The 22658-nt window shown below is 38.8% G+C and overlaps 1 protein-coding gene across 21 annotated transcripts in view; it reads left to right on the top strand.

Annotated features, from left to right (window-relative positions):
* RBFOX2 (RNA binding fox-1 homolog 2) overlaps positions 1-22658 on the top strand; it is a 283206-nt gene that overhangs the window by 203780 nt on the left and 56768 nt on the right. For all 21 annotated transcript variants that reach the window (XM_078076546.1, XM_078076544.1, XM_078076547.1 and 18 more), the window contains one exon: positions 15305-15529. In XM_078076546.1, the coding sequence (XP_077932672.1) occupies positions 15305-15529 (225 nt within the window). The remainder of the gene's footprint in view (positions 1-15304; positions 15530-22658) is intronic.

The following is a 22658-nucleotide window of genomic DNA, read 5'->3' as shown; positions in this document are numbered from 1 at the left end:
TACTCAACTACCTGGTCGCTTCAATTAGCAGACACTTTCTAAATATCACCTGCTGTGCACTTATCATTTGGTGAGGAAGCTATGACAAAGCACATGTAACTCAGCCCCTGATCCACTTAGGGCTTTACTTGTGAAACCAGTAGAGGAAATACAAACCATCATGTGATTGTGGTTGCAGACAGAATGCAGTTTTGTTTGGGGAAGGGTATGGGGGAAAATTCTGTCTGTCACTGTATATGTTCTATGACTTACTCATTTTGAAGAAGTGAACTAACTATAATAGGACATCCGATGCAATATCTATAAAGAACAATTAAATATTTTCTGATTCAGGAGGCACTACAAAAATCTTACTCATGTTTTATTGTGAACTATGGCTTTTTTTAAGGATATTGCAGCTTAACATACAGAGGATGCAAACTTAATTGCCCATGAAGACAAAAATAAAGAATAAGTTAAATTGTATTGAAAATTTGGTTATGGTAAAGAATAATCACCCATGAATTGTATAAATCAATTATATTGACTAGAATAGACAACCAACCATGTTGGATATAGGGACCTAACGTTTCCAAGGAAGCACGTAGCTGGACCGGAGTATTTCTTGTTGTCTCTTGTGGGTGGAAGACATGATTCATGATGTTTGAGGTTCTAAATACTACTTACAGAAGATATGGAAGAGAGAGCTTTCAGGAGATTGGAGACATTAAGACTATTACAGGGTTTCTCATTTTTAACCTAATAGACTATTGGTTTGAATGACTTTGTTCTGAAATATTTATTTTTCTGTTTAAATATTCATTGCTTTGAGATGGCAGAACTCAGCCTCGGGGAGAGGTCAGGCTGACTCTTTTCTGAGTAATTTGAAAGATGCGCACGCTGGTGTGTGTGTGTGTGTGTGTTGAAGACAAGAGATTTGGAGACAAGTGTATAGTAGACTTGTTGACCAAGCCTGTATCTATTATTTTTATTCTAAGCATGAAGTATTTCCTGTTTTATTTATTCTTGTTTGCAAGAGCTCAGGATTGCACTTGGTCCCCTGCTGCACTCCATCTCCCCTTCATGTGGCTGTAGCACACTCATGCTTTGGGTCCTGGTGCTTCAGTTATACCTACTCTAAAAGAAGGACCATTGTTAGGCTTGTACTTCAGTAGGTTTGCATTTAAGAAAACAAACAAACAAACAAAACACTAGTGTTGATTCTTTTGTCTTTTGGTTCCATATAAGAAGGCCCGTGTGCTTTCAGGTAACTTACATTTCTGGCCACTACTACCTTCCTCTCATAACTTCTTCCCTCCGTAATCTCTGCCCTTCTTCTAGAAGTATAGATGCTTCAGGGCATTTTCTGGAGGTACCTATCGCCACCATAATGCTCTCTCATTATGCCAGCAAAGCCTCTCAGTGTTTCTCCATGTTTCCCAAACCACCTATACCTGGAGTACCAGGGCCCTACTCCCAACGCACTGAATAATAATCTGTGGGGAAAGGATCTTGATTTTTTTTTTAAGACATGTTCCCAGGGTGATTGTTATGCACAATTAAATATGGGAATCTCTGCTATCAAGGAGCCAGGTAAAAGATGAATTTGTGGATGTGTGAGGCAGAGTGTAGTGGAAGTGGGTACCACGTGGGGTGAGTGATCTTTTTGAGACTGTAGCAGGAATAGATGTGTCCCTAGACTCCTTTCTTGGAATCAGATAATACTTTTGCTTAAATTTAATATTTTAGTTGGTGATGGGCTTTTTATTACTATAATCATTATCATACAATCATTAAATCTGTTGTAGTGAATTGCCTCGGAATCCCAGCTATCTACTAAGTCACAGACAACCAAATAAAGAATAAACTGTTCGGATTCAATCTGAACACGAAAACTGGAGGCTACAGGGAGACTCCATGTATAGGCTTTTCCTTCCAGTTTTTATTTACCTGTGGATTGTCTGACATCTTTCAACTCTGGGTATGATTTATATTCACTGTTAAAGAGAAAGCACCTGAGTTTTATCTAACTTATCTTTGCTACCAGAAATATTTTCAGGACTATTAGATACTAACTCTTTCAGCTCTAGGTGTTCAGAGGGTGAAACTCGGTTGAGATGAGAAATGGAAACACTTTTACTTTACAGCCCTCCCTCCAGATCAGTATGGTGGTTTGAAGAACAAAAGGAGACACCAGTAGTAGAGAACCTGACTGTTTTTAGACTGATGGAGGGGACGTTTGTTTTCAATACAGAGTGTTTCAAATACCAAAGAACAGAGATTTGGGGTGGCCCTGTCTTAAGTGTGTAAGTAAATGGAGACTCTGGAATGAATTTCACTGTATGTCTGGTAAATGTGCATTGTTTTGCCTTTGTGCATATCCATCCATTCATTTTTTTTCTCTAGGTCATCTTCTTGGTCTGTCATTCTGCTACAGACCTTTTTTTTTTTTTTTTTTTTTAAAGCTTTTATTTATTTGGGAGAGAGAGAGAGTGAGAGTGAGAACACAAGCCGGGGTGCGGGCAGAGGGAGAGGGAGAAGCAGACTCCCCACTGAGCAGGAAGGCTGATGTGAGGCTTAATCCCAGGACCCTGGGATTATGACCTGAGCTGAAGGCAGATGCTCAACCCACTGAGCCACCCAGGCACCCCAGAGCTTTTAAAAAATTATTTTAATTGCTTCTTGATGATCTTCAATCCAGTGTTCTGTCTTTCTGTGATAGTGTCACATACATCAGGCAGACGCCATTGCTTTCAGGACAAAGTCTGAGAAGAACTTAGGCTCTGTCAGCTGAGTACTTTTTGTAAAACTCTTTCTTACAAAGGCAGGTAGAGTTTGAAATTTGAGCCTATCTAGGCAAATCCCAGGGGATACAAATGATCTAATTCATAAAAGACTCAAAGGCAAAAATATTTTCTTTTTGTTGCAAAGCTAGAGAATTAATTTCCATTTTCCTATAGCATGATGAAAATGCTAAGTGACACTGGCCCTGGTAATAAACTGGTGAGAAGACGCTCTACCTAAATAACAAAATGATTATTGTTATAAAGTTCATATTGATCCCTTTTTATCAGTGATTCATTCTGATCACAGATGTAATACAGGAATTAGGAAACTTTTCTCTTGAGAGAGAATTTGCAGCCTGTTGAGGAGAAGAATGATAGCAGATCGGGTATATAAGTGGGACTCAGGATTACCAAACTGAAAAAATTAGAAAGAAGTTGAAAAATAAATGGAAAGATATAAACAAAAATACTCTTCTCTCTCCAAGATTACATAGACTTTAATCATCCTGGAACAATTAAGGCAATTCCATTTGGCCATTCTTTCTGTGTTCTCCTATTGTACTTTATGCTTAGCTTTATTTATAGCACAAATAATATTCATATAATTATTAGTTTACATGCCTTTCTCACCTTTTAATTTTGGTCCTACAAAAGCAAATCTTATTTTTTCCCATGTGCCTTCCCTCTCCCTAATGTTTAAGACTAGCAAGTTGTAGCCACTTAAATGTCAGTAAAAAAAGGATTAAAGTAATACTCAGAATAATTCAGTATAACAGAGAATATGCTTAAGAAACAATAACAACATAGACTCATTTACCCCAAGTAGTGTGACTTGTAAATAATGAGAAAACTTTTCTTTAAAAAGTATTGATGAAAGTGAGTGGGTTAATAAGTCCTGAATAGTGAGTCTGCAACTATAAGTCTTAAAAAATCATCTTGTTCTGCCCGTTGCCTATAACTGGTTGGTTGCCACATTCCTTAAATTCCCCCCACAGCATCTCTTGATTCCATTCCCTTTGCCCCATTCCCCTTGCGTAGGCCCACATGTCTTCTCCAGTATGCTCCTGTTTCTGCGTTCTAATTGCCACCCCCAAAGTATATCCCATATACTACTAACATTACATAAGCTAAGAGTCTGTTATTCTATTTTGATGGTTCTTTATTACCAGGAAATACTGGTTAAAACCATCACTATCCAATGGGTTTGGATATTGGGATACTCAATACATAGAGCAAAATATCGTAAAGGATAAGGGAGAGGTTCCAAGTAAGTCTGTTTGACTGGAAAGATGATTAACTCAGCAGAAATATGAACAGACACGCAGTTTGTAGTGTAAGTGAAACACTGAGGGTGGAAGGATCGGATCCAAGGTGGAAATGTGCAGCTGGAAGAACCAGAAGTGGGACAAGAGACCTAATCGAGTCGGGGGCCTGGTACCGTATTAATAGTTTCACTTGCTTTCATTGCAACCATTGCAACAGCCTCCGCAGTAAACAGTCCATTTTGCAGATGAAGAAGCAGGCTAGAAAGGCTTACGTAATTCATCATATATCTGGTAAGAGGTACAATTGAGGTTTTAAACTCAGGTCTGTCTTTCAGGCTCATGCTCTTTTTTGTTTTTACTGTCCCTCCCATGAAAGCATGGGAGAAAGGACATGGTTGGTCCTAAAAAATATTTGGAAGTCACCCATAGGTAGGTAATGGTTGGAGCTCTGAGATTGCAATCGGGAATTGACTGATAAAGGGTTGAGACTTGGTCTTTGGGTTATACATTTTTTCTGTATGATGGGAACTGTTTACTGTGATTGTGTATTTGAATTTAGAATTAAAATACTTAGCAGAGTTCACATTGTATACCAGAAGACCATACATACATGGTAACGCATCGCCTCTGTTACTACGTGTTGTTTAAAGGAGAAAGACGTCATTCTTAACTTTTGTGTTTGTGAGATTGAAGGAAATTGTGGATCTAAAGCACAAGCACATGAATGTTGAGTCTTTTCTCTCCTAATGGTACTCTACCAGTTCTCACTTCCTTACCCCAGCATTCTTCTCCAATATGGTATCAACCCAAGATAACACTTGTTTCAGCATGTATTATCCTTCATTAGTTATGCTGTCTCTCTAACCAAACAAAGCAGTTTGCTATAGTGTGCATAGATGTGACTCTCCATCTTAACCCTCCTTTATTTAAAATTTTTATTTAATGCTTAATATTTATTATGCACTGTATGGGATTCTACAATGTACAAAACTGTCCTCTCTCATCATAAAGAAGCTTTTTTTAAAAAAGATTTTATTTATTTGAGAGAGAGAGAGAGCACAAGCAGGGGGGAGGGGCAGGGGGAGAAGCAGACTCCCCACTGAGCAGGGAGCCCGATGCCATGCGGGACTTAATCCCAGAACCCCAGGATCATGACCTGCGCCAAAGGCAGACGCTTAACCAACTGAGCCGACCAGGTGCCCATAAAGAATATTTAATAGGAAAGATAAGACACTTATCTAGATAAGTATAAGTTTTGAATTTATAGATCTTATACACATTCAGAGTGCAGGCTAAGTGCTATGGGAATACAGGAGAGGAAGAAGTTTCTTCTAACAGGAAATGGGAATGCAACACTTGCTGGCAAGTCTGCTCTATTAGACCCTGATCTGCGGACTTTTGATTCTTTGTCTCACATTAGCCTCACCAGTAGATAGCTGTCCTGTCTGTGTTCTAGTTGACAAAACTGAGACTTAGTTTCTTGTTCAGTGTCACAGAACTAACAGGTTATCAAGTCAGGATTCGACCCCAGACTTATTTGGCTCTAAACCTTAACCTCTTTCCTTTACACCAGGGGTCAAAAAACTATGGCCTACAGGCCACATCTGGCCCACTGCCTGTTTTTGTAAGGCTCGTGAACTAAGAATAAGAATGATTTTTACATTTTTAAATGGTTAGAAAAAGATCAGAAGAAGATGATTTTGAGATGTGAAAATTAGATGAAATTTATGTGTCGGTGCCCATGAATAAAGTTGTCCTGGAACACAGCCATGCTTATTCGTTTACATATTGTCTGTAGCTGCTTTCATATTATAACAGCAGAGGCCAGTCGTTGCATCAGAAATCAGACCGCCTGCAAGGCCTAAAATATTATCTGGCCTTTTACAGGGAAAGCCTGCTGACCCCTGCTTTATGCCATACTTCCTTTCTAGGGATAGCTTCATGGAGAAGGGATTATTTGAGTTGATCCTTTATGTCCAGCTAAGTTTTCATTATGCATGAATATTCTTGATAGAGGATACAGCATGGGGAGCAAAACTGATCTGTGCTCTAGCGGTCCGGCTGGGATTTGGGGAAGCACCAGATGTGGGGAATGTAGAAGTCTAGACTCATTGCAACACAGAATTAATGGCTGGGAGTTGTGTATGATATGCCCTGGGGGGAAAATGGTTGCAGACCCTGCTGGAGACGCCACGTGGAGTAGGGACTCCAACACCAGCTTGAGAAGTGGTTTAGATTTGGATTTGAGTCTGCTTATGCCAGTTATTAGCCAAATGGCTTTTCAATAAAATAACCCTTTTAAATGGTAGTTTCCTTATCTGTAAAAGGAGAATAATGGAAATATCTATCTTTTACAGCTGTGAGAATCAAATCAGTTTATATATGTTGTGTGTTTATACATACAAAGTGCTTAGTGTATTGCCAGATACTTTATAAGCATTCATTAAATGTAAGCATTTAGTATGTACCGTTGAGGGAGGGCCTAGAGGAAGTTAGAATGTATTTAGTAGATGATGGTGTGAACCTTTGTGTCACCGATTTATTTGGTGCTCATATGTAGCACTCTGACTTGTATTGAAGTTTATGGTAGGCTCCTTAATGTGATTGTAAACTCCTGGAAGGCAGATTTCTAACTTGTGTTACGATGTTTTCAGTGCCCAGGAGTTGTGGACCCATAGCAGGTATTAGTATGTCTTAGAATTGAAACAGAATTTTAAATATCTCTCCCCACTGCCTTTTCAGCTAGTGATCATTTTAAAAACTACTTTTGGTAGATTTTTTTTCTTCTCTTTTCTGTTCTTTTTTTTGGGGGGGGGTAGTTGTTTTCCCTTATGCTATGGTTAGTTTTGTATATCTGTAGTTTGTTTCTTCAGTGTTGTTCCCATAAATACAGTCTTTAACGGTTTTTTAAAATTTCACGTAACATCCACAACAGTGGATCTAGTAGGATTTTAACATTTGCTAAGTTTGGAAGTTTGGTCCCACTACCTGGTGCTTGCAGTGGTGGAGAGCAGCTTTTATTGGGAGTATAGTGTTTTAGTCACTTCACATTTTATCTTACAATTCTTTGTAACAATGTGTGGCATTAACATTGCTGTTTTATAGAGGAAGAAACTGAAGCACAGGAAAGGTAGGTAATAACATAACTGTTTACAACTACAGTAATGACAAAGCTGAGATTCAAATTATGTTCTAACCATGTACTTCAGCATTGCCCTTGGTGAAACATGGAATTTATTGGGTCTCAGGTGGATTTGATAAGCTTTTAGGTAGTGTCTAAGTCATGTAATAAACAAATTTGTTTGTATTAGGGAATAATACATTGAAAAACTGATCCTCAGTCATTATATCCCCATATTCCTTTCCTATGCAGGCATCATCTTGAGTTTTCATCAGAATGGCATCCTAAAAATTAAGTCACCGTGGCCTGCATTCTGTGTGAAATAAAATACTATTTTTTGTCCTGTTAATATTTCTCTTCTTGAACTTTTGTGTAGGTAATAAAACAACAGTGGGATGGCAGGACATCGAATTGATTGTTGAGTAATTATTGAAATATCAAATAATGCTGTATCCCACATGTATGTGTTTCATGTCTCTTCAGGGTTTTTCTTTTTCTTCTCCTCCTTCTCCTTCTTCTTCTGTTTAAAAATAACTTTAGAAAAGCAGCTTTGCCACTCATTTATGAGTGTGCCACATCTTACTTTTTAAACCAGAGTGTTAGAAATGTAGGTAGCTTTTTTGGAAATTTGGAAGGTGTGACTGTTTAGTAGTGTTGTAAATTATGTTGCTGATGGGAAGGCAGTTAACCAAAGAATTACTTTGTTTATAATTCCCTGCCAATTCCTGTAGTAAATTCATGTGGGTCTTAGGAGGATTAGATACAACCCTCTCTGTCTTCACAGTTAGCTTTCTACAAGATGGGGACCACTCTTCACCTTAGATGTTCTGCTTCATTATTCTGCGCATGTGAACCCCTTAAGTAAGAGTTGTGCTTTGTGACTCTATGCCAGGTGTAGTTCTTAGTCCTGGGGATGTGTCAGTGGGCCAAACAGGCCAAAAACCTCTTGCTTATGTTCTAATAGAGGAGATGAAATAAATGCAGTATCATTATAGATGAGAGGACAGAGAGAAATAGGGGCTGAGAGTTTGAGTGGTCAGGGAAGCTGGCATTTTGGCATAGTTGTGAGGGGAGGGAGGTGTGAAGTCAACGCTGTGAGGGCTTCTTCTGGAGCTAGGTGCTTCATGTGGTGGGCAGGTAGTCCTGCTTTCAGAGAACCTTCATTTTCCTGGGATGTACTGATAAGAACTAAAAGGAAATGCAGTTTGTTTTTCTTCTCATCTTTCACATAAAATCACAATTTATATTCTAGGGAAGAAAGGAGTTAAAGGAGTTAAATCTTCATTAGATTTTTGTTAAGTGAGATAGAAACTTTCTTTGCATATAGTACTCCTTATTGTCTGTTCATCTCGTGGGAGGGAAAATTTATAGACTGCTAAATTAGGTAAAAGAATTTATGTCTAGTTTTTTGGACTACAAGAAAAAAGTTAATAACTCATTTTCTCAGGTGATATATACCTAAGCTGTGCTTAGCCTATGATTTTAAAAACAAAACATTTTCATATTAAACATAGAGGTAAAATCTTGCCTAGAAATGATCATGTGAACTATTATTCATAGTTTGCCTGGGGGCTATCATATTTCTTTTCTGAACTTATAACTTTGGAATATATCCTGGAAATTTAATAGAAATCTGAAACCATTTAGCATTGATAATCATTGCCATCATCATAGATTATTGGGGATATTTTCAGACATTATATAGAGTGTATGAAATAAAATGCAAAATCACTCCTATTCCAATTTCATTCCCTTAGTATATAAACATAATGTATTTTTTAAACAAAAATTTAAAAATTCCTATAAGGAGTAAAATAATCTGCTGAGAATTTCATTTTGGCCTCATAACAAAGGTTTACATTTCCCTTTTTTAAGGAAACAGTTCAGCCTCTGCCTGCCTTGTATTTCTTTGAAACATGTGTCAAGGCTACAGGTAGATCCTATAAAATGTTTTTACCTTTCTCCCCCTACCCCCACTGCTAATTGGTGTGTTGATTCAGTTGACTGAGCCAGCTTTGTCAAGACTACCCTGTGGGAGAGTCAGTACTGTGAACTCATGTGCCAGCGTCTCACTCCCAGCATGGTTGGGTTGGGGGCGAAGGGAGGCCAGAGCAGGAGTGAGTCTGCAAGGAGCCGAGTTGGAGTATGGAAAGCAAGTCCCTTTGCTGTGTTAATCATAACTGGGAAGCAGTGTCTTTTAGCCTTACTGATTATTTAGTAGACCCTTCTTATATACTGTAAGATTATATTTATGCCTGGAGTTGGGAGTGTAGATCTACAGAGACCTTTGGTGCTCTTGCTCTCCTGCATTCACCAGTCCACCTGAATTTGAATTTTATCTTTCATATCTGACTTCAGGCCAGTAAATCCTATGAGGGCTTCTGAAGCAGTGTGCTTCATGCAGGGGGCAGGCAGGCAGGTCGGTGGATATGGATACAGCCCTGTGTAACTTGAAGAAGGGAGAGGGTTGTTTTATTTCTCTCTTAGGACACCCAGGATAGCTAAGAAGTCATATACAATACCCCAGCCTGGAGATCATGAAAAGAACTTACATGGTGGTGGGTGACAAAGATAGACCTTTTTCCTGAAAAATTATGGGCAAAAATTTAAGGTTTTCATAGCCTAATTTCTAAAAACTAAGCAAAGGAAAAATTTTTATATAAAGCAATCCTTAATACCACCTAGAGATGATTCTTGGACACTGGAGACAGCTGAATTTTGATGCTGTGTAACTTGAAAATGAAAGACAGTTATTAATTTTGTCTCTAGGTAATGTCACTACCATTTTCTTTTTCTTTTTTTTTTTTTTAAGATTTTATTTATTTGACAGAGAGAGACACAGCGAGAGAGGGAACACAAGCAGGGGGAGTGGGAGAGGGAGAAGCAGGCCTCCCGCTGAGCAGGGAGCCCGATGTGGGGCTCGACCCCAGGACCCTGGGATCATGACCTGAGCCGAAGGCAGACGCTTAACGACTGAGCCATCCAGGTGCCCCGTCACTACCATTTTCTTAAGGATAGCACAGTAATAATTCAGTGCTTCAGCATATCGGCTTCCTCTTATTGATTACATTTTTCTTGCACAATACTTGATAGGCTTTATTACAAAAGTCATACATGTTTATTATTAGGAGCATGAGGAGACTTTTGGGGACTTGGAGTAGATATGCCCACTAGTTTGTGGTGGTGATTTCTTGGGAGTGCATGTATATATGTCAGTGCTTACACTATAAATGAGTAGATGCAGTTTGTTGTGTAGGTCAATTATATCGCAATGAAACTTTTTAAAAAAATTTTATTAATTAGATGACTAAAAAATTGGACTTGTTTTGCTGTTAATATGTTTTTTATATGTTAGTGAGATTGAACGTTTTGATGATATTTCATCATCTGTGAATTGTTCAGTTATATTGTTTGCCTTTTTCTGTTGTGTGTGTTTCTTATCAGTTTGTATAACCTACTATTACGTTAGTGATGACAACCCAGTGTCTGTCGTACCTGTTGCAGTTCTTTGCCCCAGTTGGTTTTTCTTTTGACTTGAAAGGCCATTTCTCCCCCTTCCCTTCCCTTGCCTTCCCTCTTCCCCCTGCTCTCCTTTCCTTCCTAACTTTTGCAGCCATGTCTGTCCTTTTTCTCCTTCCTGGTTTTTAGGTTTCCTATCTTCCTATCTTATGTGAGTCCCCCAACCCCAGTTATGTTCCCAAGTTTTCTTGTATTTTCTTAGTTTCCATTGTTCTCTTAGATTTTATTCCTTCTTGAATTTTTCTCGTATGGAGTATACACTGTGAGGGGCTCATTTATTTTCTTTCTGGTGGGTAGCCAGCTTTTACAAATCCTCTGTGGTAAATAAATAATTTTTCCCCACTGAAGTGAAATGCTCCTTTTATCTTCTATTAATTTTCTATATAAACTTGAAACTGTTCTGGCATAATCAGTGTTCTGTTAATCACTGTGTATATGCTTAGTGTTTAATCACAGTAGCTTTATGGCAAGTCTTACTGTACGATAGAGCATGCCCCACTTCATAGCTTTTCCCTTTCCAAACTTTCATAGTAGTTTTTCACATACCAATTAGAATTATATTTAGTCCTGTTTTCTTCTCCAGGCTCTGTTTGCTTCTGACTGAAAATGACATTAGGTAGGGGAGCTTGGGTGGCTCAGTCAGTTGAGCATCAGACTCTTGGTTTTGGCTCAGGTCATGATCTCAGGGTCGTGAGACTGAGCCCCATGGCAGGCTCCACGCTCAGCAGGGGGTCTGCTTAAGATTCTCTCTCCCTTCACCTCTGCCCACCTCCTCACGCACTCTCTAAATAAATAAATAAAGTCTTAACAAAATGACATTAGGTATACATTTTATTTTAGCAAGGATTAACATTTCTGTATGAAGCATTCCTCCAGAAACAAAATACATCTCTCTGTTTATTCAGGCCTTGTTTTATATCCTACATCGTGTGTTTTATCCTATACATTTTGTTGCCATTTTGAATAACTGGTTATTGCTGGTTGTAAAATAGTTAATGTATAAATATGACAAAATTTTATTATTAGGTCTACTCATTTGTAGTTAATTTCTTGGGCTTTTCTAAGTAGATAGCTATAGTTGCCTCTGCGTTCTCTTTATCTCCAGTGCAGGTTTGTCGCCTTATTGTGTGTAGAATGAGTCATAGGGGCGGGTGATTCTTAATGATGACAGGTATTTCACAGCTTAATATGTTTGCCAGTGGTTTTTTTATTGCCTTATTTTTCCCTTGTTGTAATTAACATGTAGTGACATCAAGTGTTCAGTTTAATGACTTTTAACAATTTGGTACCATCATCCTTAACAAGAAATTTAACATTTCTGTCATCCTAGAATGTTCCATCCTAGAATGTTCCAGATCTCCATCATCACTCCCTGCCCCCCAAAAAAGAAACAACTACTTTCTCACTTCTGTTACAATAGATTTGTATCTCATTTAGCACAGCTTCAAGATTCATCTGTGTTGTTGGTAGTTTATTCTTTTTTTTTTTTTTCCTCTCTTTTTTAAGCTATGTAACATTCCATTTTGTGAATAAACCACAATTTGTTTATCCATTTTTCTGTTGATTTCAGTACAGTCGTTTTCAGTTTGGGGCTATTATGAATAAAGCTTTCATGAACATACTTGTACAAGTGTCTCTGTACACATATGCTTTTATTTCTTCAGGGTGGATATAAGGAGTATTTTAACTATATAAAAAAGTAAAACTGCAGAACAGTTCTTCCACATGAATATACTGTTTTACACTTTGCCAAGCAGTATATGAAAGTTCTTGTTGTTCCACATCCTTGTCAACATTCGGTATTTTCAGTCTTGTGGCCCTTGTAATTGGTGTGAAATGGTAGCTCATTTCGTTTTAATTTCATACTCTTGATGACTAATGTTGTTGAGCCACACATTGGTGTATTTCCTGCCCATTGGCATATCTTTTTTTTTTGGCTTATCTTTTTGTGGGAGTTTGTCTGTTAAAGTCATTAACCCAGGGCACCTGGGTGGCTCAGTCGGTTAAGCGTCTGCCTTCCGCTCAGGTAATGATACCGGGGTCCTGGGATCGAGCTCCGCATTGGGCTCCCTGCTCGGCGGAGAGCCTGCTTCTCCCTCCCCCTCTGCCTGCCGCTCTGCCTACTTGTGCTCTCTCTCTATCTCTCTGTCAAATAAATAAATAAAATCTTCAAAAATAAATAAATAAAGTCATTAACCCATCTTAAAAAAAAGATGCTTTGTTCTTTTCATTTTGATTTGTAACAGTTCTTTGCCAGATATGTGTACTGTGAATGCTGCCTCCCATGCTCCATCTTGTCTTTTCATTATCTTAGTGGTGCCTTTCAGAGAGCAAGAAATGTTTAAATTTTGATGGAGTTCGGTTTATCAAGTTTTTCTTCAAAGGTTCTTGTTTTTTATGACCAAAGAATTCTTTGTTTATTGCAAAATTTTGACAATTATCCTCTTTTTTTCTAGATGTTTCAGAGTTTTAAAACATTCTTATATTTAGGTCTGTTATCTCTTCCAGTTAACTTTTGCATATGTGGGATGAGTTTAGGTTTTTTTTTTTTCCCCAGTAGGTATTCAGTTTTTTATCTGTTAAAAAGGCTTTCCTTTCTCCTACTGAATTGACTTGATGACTTAATACTGACTGTATATGCATGTGTCTATCTGGATATTTTCTGCTCATTCATTGATTGATTTGTGTGTCTTTGAGCTGGTTCCATACTGTTGTGAATACTGCAGCTTTGTAATAAGTCTTGAAATCAGGTAGTATAAGTCTTCCAATTTGTGTTCTTTTTCAAAATCGCTTTGGCTTTTCTAGGCTCTTTGCATTCCCATATAAATTTTAATAACACCTTGTCAGTTTCTGCAAAAATATCTGAGATTTTTATTGAGTTTGTGGGATTTGGGGTGCATGGCCATCTTAAGAATACCAAGCTTTCCAATCCATGATCATGTATATTTCTCCATTTATAACAGCCTTTGTACATTTGTTCTGTTTCATTTTATGCAGAAGAACTTATTGTAGCAATGATGGCAGAACCTTTCTTTCTTTTTTTTTTTTAATTTTTAAAGATTTTATTTATTTATTTGACAGAGAGACACAGTGAGAGAGGGAACACAAGCAGAGGGAGTGGGAGAGGGAGAAACAGGCTTCCCGCCGAGCAGGGAGCCCGATGCGGGGCTCGATCCCAGGACCCTGGGATCATGACCTGAGCCGAAGGCAGACGCTTAACGACTGAGCCACCCAGGCGCCCCGATGGCAGAACCTTTCTTTAAAAATAGTGTGAGATCTTTCTGCAGCTTTGGATTTATTTTGTTTGAGATATATATAAGTTTAATGGCCATCAAGTTAGTGTCGAAAGCCTGGGATGATGTCTAGAAAATGCTGCTGAGAGTTGTGTTTCCTGCAGCTCTCTGGATAGAGAATCCCCTCTTGAACTGAGGGGAAAGAAGGATAATTGGGACGGAGAGAGAAAGGAATAATTATTCCCTTGCCTGATGGAAGTGTGCTCATGAGTAGGAGGAAACCAAGTGACATAAACCCAAATGTTCTTTGATTACCTGCTGATATGATGTCTAAAATAGGAGTGGGAGGAGCCTATCAAAGTGCTGACATTTTGAAGCATTTGTCCATCTCTGCTGACTACTTACAGAAGGACAGTGGTCCAAGACTTTGCAGACTTGTGTATCTTCAGTAAAATAATGGCTTTGCGTTTTATGGAATAAAATGGGAGGCCAGGGGAGAGAGTGCAAGATTCAAACTCTTTTGTATCTGAACTTAGGACAGAAGTGAGAGAGGGGCTCTGGAGCCACAATGGCTCCTTCGAACAATTCCCTGTAGTTCCTGCATACTCTTTATTGATATTTCAGATATCACAGTGAATTCCAGGTAAGCATCTGGGAATGGTTATCACATGGAGAGGTGTCCTGCTGTGCAGTTAGCCTTATAAAGCTCACAGTGATTGTGAAGAACTCTTATTAAATTTTTTTATCTGGGGATTTTTTTGGTCTGTCTCTAATATTTATAATTTAAGGAACCTATTTTTTTTTAACTGTTAACCTAGGAACCAAGACTTAAATAAATCTCTATCTTGGAAATCCAAACATTAATTTTTTAATAATATACTTTCTTCTGAACTCTTTGCTCTTAAAATCTAGAGATCTATGTTGTCTTGTTTTGAGAACTTAATTTATAATGTCGCCCTACCTATTGTTATGAATTGTAGTTTAATGAAATTGCTTTGTTTTTTCCCTGAGAATCTCTGTAAGGGGATAGAGAGTGTCCTGAAGAAAATACTAATTTCAACTCTTAAAACTCTTCTTGTGTGATAAATTTCCTGGCACTTTTTTTAAACTTAGTTTAAAGGAAAATTTTTGACTCTTTGGTAATTAATCAATTTTAATATGGTTGTGGACCTGTTTAAGAACCACAGATTGACCAAAGTTGGGTGTATGTTTGCGTGGCTACATATATACATTTCTGTATATGGCAGTGTTTGCCCCAGTCCTGAGGCAGTAAGCCTTCCATTTTACCAGAGCGAAGAGAGAATATTCAGAGAATTTTGTATACTCACCTTAAAAATAGTCATGTAATGAGAACTTAAAGTCACTTTTTCTCCTTATTTTCTCTTCCACTATTTGTTTTAGGGTAACCAGGAGCCAACAACAACTCCTGACGCAATGGTTCAGCCTTTTACTACCATCCCGTTTCCACCACCTCCACAGAATGGAATTCCTACAGAATATGGAGTGCCACACACTCAGGACTATGCCGGCCAGACCAGTGAGCATAACCTGACCCTCTACGGAAGTACGCAAGCCCACGGGGAGCAGAGTAGCAACTCACCCAGCACACAAAACGGATCTCTCACGGTATGTGAACTATGAGGTGGGAAATGGAAGAGTGCCTGCCATCATATTGAAATCTTCACCTGAATCATCAGCCAGAAAACCTTTTGAATTAATTTAGCATCTACATGACACTACATAGCATGTGTGTAATTTCATTTCTACCCCCTGCGTTGAAATTAGAAGGTAAGTATTTAGAGTCTGAGATCGCAGTCACTGCCCAGGAGCTTAGGGTCTAAAGACAGAGCAGACAACACAAGGTGAGGGTACACTTAGGTCAGTTTCACCAGGAAGCTTCATTTTGCCACACCTTGTGGTCCCTCCTGTGTTGTCACTGTATACAGCCTCCCAGCAGCGTTCTGCACATTGCTTCCTCCCTCCTCCTGGACATACTCAGTCTCTTGCTCTTGGCACACCCCCTGTTTCCCTCCTATGCACTGGAAGTTCTCTCTTAGTCCCCTTTGCTGGTTCCTATCTCTCTGTTCAGTTTTTATTTTTTTAATTAAAAAAATTTTTTTTTAAAGATTTTATTTATTTATTTGACAGAGAGAGACACAGCGAGAGAGGGAACACAAGCAGGGGGACTGGGAGAGGGAGAAGCAGGCTTCCTGCTGAGCAGGGAGCCCAATGCGGGGCTCGATCCCAGGACCCTGGGATCATGACCTGAGCCAAAGGCAAACGCTTAACCGACTGAGCCACCCAGGTGCCCCTAAATTTTTTAAATTTTTATTTATTTATTTATTTTTAAAAGATTTATTTATTTGGGGGAGAGAGCTTGCGGGGGAGGGGGAAGGGGAGAAGCAGACTTCCCGCTGAGCAGGGAGCCCCACGTGGGGCTCAGTCCGACCCCAGCCAAAGGCAGACTGAGCCACCCACGCCCACCTCTGTTCAGTTTTTAAATGTTGCAGCGTTCCAGGCCTGGGTCCTAGGACCACCCCCTTCCTCTTATTTTATGTTCTCTCTCTCTATAATTATACTACTAACTTCACCTTGCTGCTCCAGCAAAACCTAGGAGTCTTCTCTCTTTCCTACGTCTCCACATCCAGTGTATTTGCAAGTCCAAGCATTCTCTTCAGCTCTTCTCTTTATCTTAATACTCTCACTAGGTAGTGTACATGATTAACAGCTCAGCTCTTCTGCCAGATTTCTTGGGTTTGAGTTGGGCCCTGCTTAGCAGCATGACTTTATTAACCTCTTTCTGTGTTGGCGTGCTCAGTGAGGACAAATACATACCTGTACCTAGAAAAGGAAGACAGCAGTACCTGCCTCTGCTGGCCGCTAGGAGATTTAAAAGAGTTGAAGTCATGTATCATCACCGTCATCCCCATGCTGGTCCCGGCCTCATGGCTTATTTCCTGTGTTATTGCTGCCTGCCTGCCTGTCGCTTCTCCACAGGGCAGCCAGCATAGTGCTCTGTTTGCTCATGCAAATAATGTTACTTTCCTGCTTAACTCTTAACAGTTCCCTCGCATACTTACAATAAAATCCAAACTCTGTACTTGGTTTACTAATCCCGGGCCCCAGCCAACCTCTATGGTTTTGCCTTTTACTACTAACTTGCTAAAGTAAAAGAAATGTCAAAAATCATCCAGTAGGTATATATCACATATATATCAATACACAGGAAGTCATATTGTCTGTGAGATTGCTGGTTTATCTCCAAAGATAAACATGTTCTGTACTCTGGATAGAAAGATCTGTGTCTGGTTTTTAGATTTCTTTTTGCCCTTCCTGTTTCAGATTATCAGGAGAGCTTTATTCAGCCTTTAAACCACTTGATATCATTTACTTCCCAATAAAGAGCCTTACAGTGGAAGCTTTTGTTGCATAACGATGGATTTAACCTTCAAATACTTTCCATTTTCTTTTATTAGATATTAGACTACAAAGAAATCCATTCTTTCCTTGAAAACATGTTATCTTTTCAGTGTTGATCAGTTAAATATAAGCACATAATTTTATACTTCATAAGTAATGGGCTACAGTAGACAATTTATTAGGAAGATGTAAGCATGATGGGTAACAGATGAGGATTCCATAGCATTTGTTCTAGAATCATGAATATATTGGCTGCTATCTTGGCTGCATTTCCAAATCACTTTCAAATGATTATGAATTCACAGTCTTACCAGAACTACTGTGCAAAGCAGGAATAAAATATAAATCTGAGGCTTTATCAAGTATTTTAATTACTAAGTCTATTTCTTTACTAGTTATCTGTCCTTTTTCTATTTTTATTTCTATATTCTGTTTCACATCAAATATTGGTAATTTGTGAATTTCTAGGAATTTTTCTTTTTCATCTAAATTGTCTATTTTGTTCGTATAAAGTTAATTATAATAATAATCCCATATAATCCTTTTTTTCATTTCTATAGCATCTGTAGTGATATCCCCTCTTTCATTCTTAATTTTGGTAATTGTGCCTTCTTTTTTTCTTGGTCAATCTAGCTAAGGTTTATTAATTTTGCAGATCTTTCCAGAAAACCAGCTTTTGATTTCATTGATTTTTTTAAAAATCTGTTGTTTTTCTGTTTTATATTTCATTGATTTCCATTCTGACCTTTATTATTTCCTTCCTTCTACTAGCTTTAAGTTTGATTTGGTCTTAGGTTTGTTTGTTTTTTTTTAAGCCTCTTGAGTGGAGGGGGAAGAGGGAAGCAGACTCCCCGCTGAGCAGGGAGCTCCACCTGGGGCTCAATCCCAGGACCCTGGGATTATGACCCCAGATCATTGATTTTAGATTTTTTTTTCCTGTTACATGTTTAAAGCTATACATTTCCCCTTAAGTTTCCCATACAATGTGATATATTGTGTTTTCGTTTTCATTCAAGGTATTTTTAAATTTCTCCTTATGATTTCTTCTGTGATCCTGGGTTACATAGACATGTGTTTCTTAATTTCCAAATGTTTGAGGATTTCCCAACTTTCTTTTCTTGATTTATAATTTAATACCATTGTGGAGAGAGAACATACTTTGTATGATTCAATTTTTTAAAATTGATTGAGACTTGGGGCGCCTGGGTGGCTCAGATGGTTAAGTGTCTGCCTTCAGCTCAGGTCATGATCCCAGGGTCCTGGGATCGAGTCCCGCATCGGGCTCCCCGCTCCGCGGGAAGCCTGCTTCTCCCTCTCCCACTCCCTCTGCTTGTGTTCTCTCTTTCGCTGTGTCTCTCTCTGTCAAATAAATAAATAAAATCTTTAATAAAAAAATAAATAAATAAAATTGATTGAGACTTGTTTTAAGGCTTAGTAGATGGTCTTTCCTACAGACTATTCCTAACCAGTTGGCCTTTTCTCAATATGAAATGTCCCTCCCTCTTTTTCTATCATTATTTCTTAAGTTTGTTTTGTCTGATATTAATATAATCACTTCAGGTCTCTTATCATTACTATTTGTATGACATCTTTTCCCTTCATTTTTGTCTCAAACTCTTTGAATCTAAGGTGTGTCTCTGGTAAAAAAAAAAAAAAAAAAACCCCATACAACTGAATCTTACTTTAGCCAATCTGAAAATGACTGCCTTTTTATCAGAGCATTTAGTCTATTTACATTTAAAGTAATTGTTAATATGGGTGGATTTATGGCTGCTATTTAACTACTTGTTTTATGTCTCCTGTCTTTTATTGTTCCTCTGTTCCTTCTTTACTGATTTCTGTTAAATAATTCTTAATTGTACCTTTTAAATCCCTTTGTGATTTTTTAATTATTTATGTTGTTATTTTTATATTTTCTTAGTTCTTGGTCAAGGATTACATCTTCAACTTATAATTTACTGTTGTGTGCACATGCTTGCTTACTTGTGGGTGCACACACACACGTGTGTGTGTGTCTTATCTGGTAAAATATTGCAGCTTTGGTCTAATACAGCTTCATTCCTCACCATCCTTTGTACTATTATTGTCATCTGTATTATACATATAAGATCCACTTGTATGTTTTTTTTTACCAGAGACACACCTTAGATTCAAAGAGTTTGAGACAAAATGAAGGAAAAAGATGTCATACAAACAGTAATCATAAGAGACCTGAAGTGATTTTATTAATATCAGACAAAATAGATAAGACAAGAATATTGATGGAGACAAGAAATGGAACAATACAGTATTGTAATTATTACTTTAAAGAATCTTATATTTTCAAAGAAGGTTACCATTTTCGGTAATCTTCGTATCTTCCTGTGGATTTGAGTTGTATTCTGTTACCATTTCCTTTCAGCCTGTAGGATGTCTTTCAGTATTTTCTGTAGACTAGGTCTGTTTGAAACAAATTTTCTGGTTTTGGGTATCTAGGAACTATGTCTTTATTTTTTTCTTCATTTTTGAAGGATAGTTTTGCTCACTGTAGACTTCTTTCTTAGTTGACCGTTTTTCACCACTCCCCAGCACTTTAAACCTGTCATTCCACTGCCCTCTGGCCTCTGACAAGAACGAGCTGATTCTCAGGAGTCAGCTATTAATCCTACTGTTCCCCTTTCTGTGATGAATTGTTTTTCTCTTGCTGCTTTCAAGATTTTTATTTTATCTTTGGCTTTGAGCAGTTTGACTCTGATGTGTTTAGGGTGGATCTCTTCGTTTTTATCATACTTGGAATCTATTGAGATTTTTGGATCGGTAGATTAATATTTTTTATCAAATTTGGGAACTTTTTGAATATAATTTCTTCAACTATTTGTTCTTTCTCTTTCTCCTCTCTTCCTGGGACTTTCACCACAAATATGTTGGGAACTTGATGTCAGTCACCCACAGGTTCAAGTTCTAGTTTTTTGTTTGTTTTTGAGTTGAATCGCAACAGAATCTAACGTTCTGTTCATTTTTCTTTGATATTTTTTCTTTCTGTTCACTGGATTGGAGAATTTCTGTTAATGCCTCTTTCAGTCCACTCACTCTTGTTCTGCCACATTGCACGAGCTTGTGACCCCATCTAGTGAATTTTTTATTTCAGTTACTGTACTTTCCAACTCCAGAATTCTCATTTGTGATTTCTGCTTCTCTGTTGAGATTTCTTGTCATCATATTTCCTTCAGTTCTCTGAATACATATGTCACTGCCGCTTTGAAGTCACCTGCTGAGTCCAACATCCAGGCCCACTCAAGGGTCCTTTTCTAGTTACTGCTTGTTTTCTTGAGTCTGGGCCATACTCTCCTGTTTCTTTACAGGTCTTGTAATTTTTTATGAAACTGGACATTTTAGTAATATATTGCAGGAACTCTGAAGTGTTATTTTTTTTAGAGGTATAGGTGTGTGTATGTGTGTATGTTTTAAGTAATTTGCTTGAACTTAAACTGTGGACTGTGACTTCTCGATTGTGTGCAGCCACTGCTGTTTCTGCACAAAATCTTAGCGATTTTCCCTCTCATTTCTACTTTTTTGCCTGGCTAGGCGTTAGCCCTGTGTCTCCCTAGCTCATTGGTCAGCCAGGGATTTGGGCAGAGGTTGTGTTGAAGCAGCTCGAGCTTGTAACGCTTCTGCCGAACTCTGTCAGTCCATCTCGTTGTGGGTTGGGAAGTGAGTTCAGAGTGCAGCCAGTTCTCAGGTCTGCCTGGCTTTTTCTGTCTGTTGAGCTCATGTCTGCCTGGCTTTTTCTGTCTGTTGAGCTCATGTCTCCCCTCCTCATGCTTATAGTTTCACCGTTGGCCACAGATATGAGGAGAGCATATCTAGCTCCTCTATAATTCTCTCATTTTTTCCAGGATCTCCCCTTCATATTGCTGGCTGCTCCACCACTCACCTCATTCAGACCACAAGCTCAAGATAGAAGAACTAAATTTCCCCTGTTAGGGCCTACCAAACTTGCCACTTTTAGCCAACAGAGCTGTGGGTTTTCTCCTGCCCACCCCTTCCCCCCAGCACTCACTCCACCCCTGCCCCAAATGCCCCAAGTTGAGTTTACCCCTTCTGATAGCACAGCTGCTAGTTCTCATGGCCCTGGCCCTGTCCTGATAAAAACGAAGTGCTCTCCCACAGAACTGAGGGATCGGTGGTGGTGTTGGGGCAGGGACGGCGTGGCGGGTTGGAATCGCCACAGGCAATGTGTGTGGCCTCTTGCTGGTCTTACCCTAAGCTCTAGCAATTTTTCAAGAAATTTCTTTATCATCCGCCTTTGATTTCCAGAATGTGAAATGATTGTGGGACAGCTTTTGTCCAGCTTCCTTACCGTCGTCTTGTTCTGGGGAGAGGAGTCACTGGCCTGTTGAGGCTGTCAGAGCCAACAGTGCCCTCCCTGTCCTGTCCTGGTGCTGGCCGTACAGCTCCTCCTGCGCCTCTGTTCCCCGCGGCCCGCTTCTCCTCCTGCTTGTTGTCCCTTCCTGCCACCATCTCCCATGGTTTGAGATGCCCGGGTTCTGGGTTTCTAATGGCAGGGTAAAGGGCAAGTTCTGTTCCTTAATACAAATATATACGGTGAAGACTTCTCTTCCCCATCCCTATTCGAAACTCTTCACTACATAATTTTGCATTGTATCGACCAATTTGAGTTCCTAAAGAAATACTGAAATAAAATTAGGAAGCCATGTGTATGGACTGGGAATTTATTGGTGCTGAGGAGGAAATGGAAAATCCTTTGAGCTGTGTCTACAAACAGAGGTGGCACAGGTTCTATAATTTTAGGAAGTTGCTAACAATAAAATGCGAAATTATTAGGAGGCTCTGGTTGAAGATGCTTCTTACATGTTTAAGTGTACATTTAAATGGGAGTGTGAATTCACCGCTCTTAAGACATTTGCTTTGTAAGTTGTGAATGTGTGGGTGTTCTGGGGGGGGGATGTGTGTATGGAGGGAGAGACTGAGCAGTAGAGCAGTACATCATAAAACTTAGATTTGACAACATTATAGATTATTCTGTTAAATTTTTACTATCTACTAACATGTTTCTTAAAATGGATCCAGTAATTCCTGTGGCCAATTAAATCCAGAAGGTAGATAGGAAGCTTTGTTATTTACAAAGAAATGATACCTTAAATTTCTGTAACACTTTGTTTAACAATTGCTTCCACAAACACTGTATTATTGTAGTTCATAAACTAGTCTTAGTGTATGTGAGGGTTTTACAGTCGGGGATTTCAGAGTCCGTTCTCTCCATTCTGCTGCTTGGATTCCCTGACTCCAGCTCAGCGACGGGAGGTAGTGTATGTATATGCGCTGGTCCTGAGAG

Source organism: Halichoerus grypus, chromosome 6 (genome assembly GCF_964656455.1).
Source record: "Halichoerus grypus chromosome 6, mHalGry1.hap1.1, whole genome shotgun sequence".
NCBI lineage: Eukaryota > Metazoa > Chordata > Mammalia > Carnivora > Phocidae > Halichoerus > Halichoerus grypus.
Note: the sequence above shows the minus strand (reverse complement) of the source record. Positions and strands in the feature narration are given on the sequence as shown.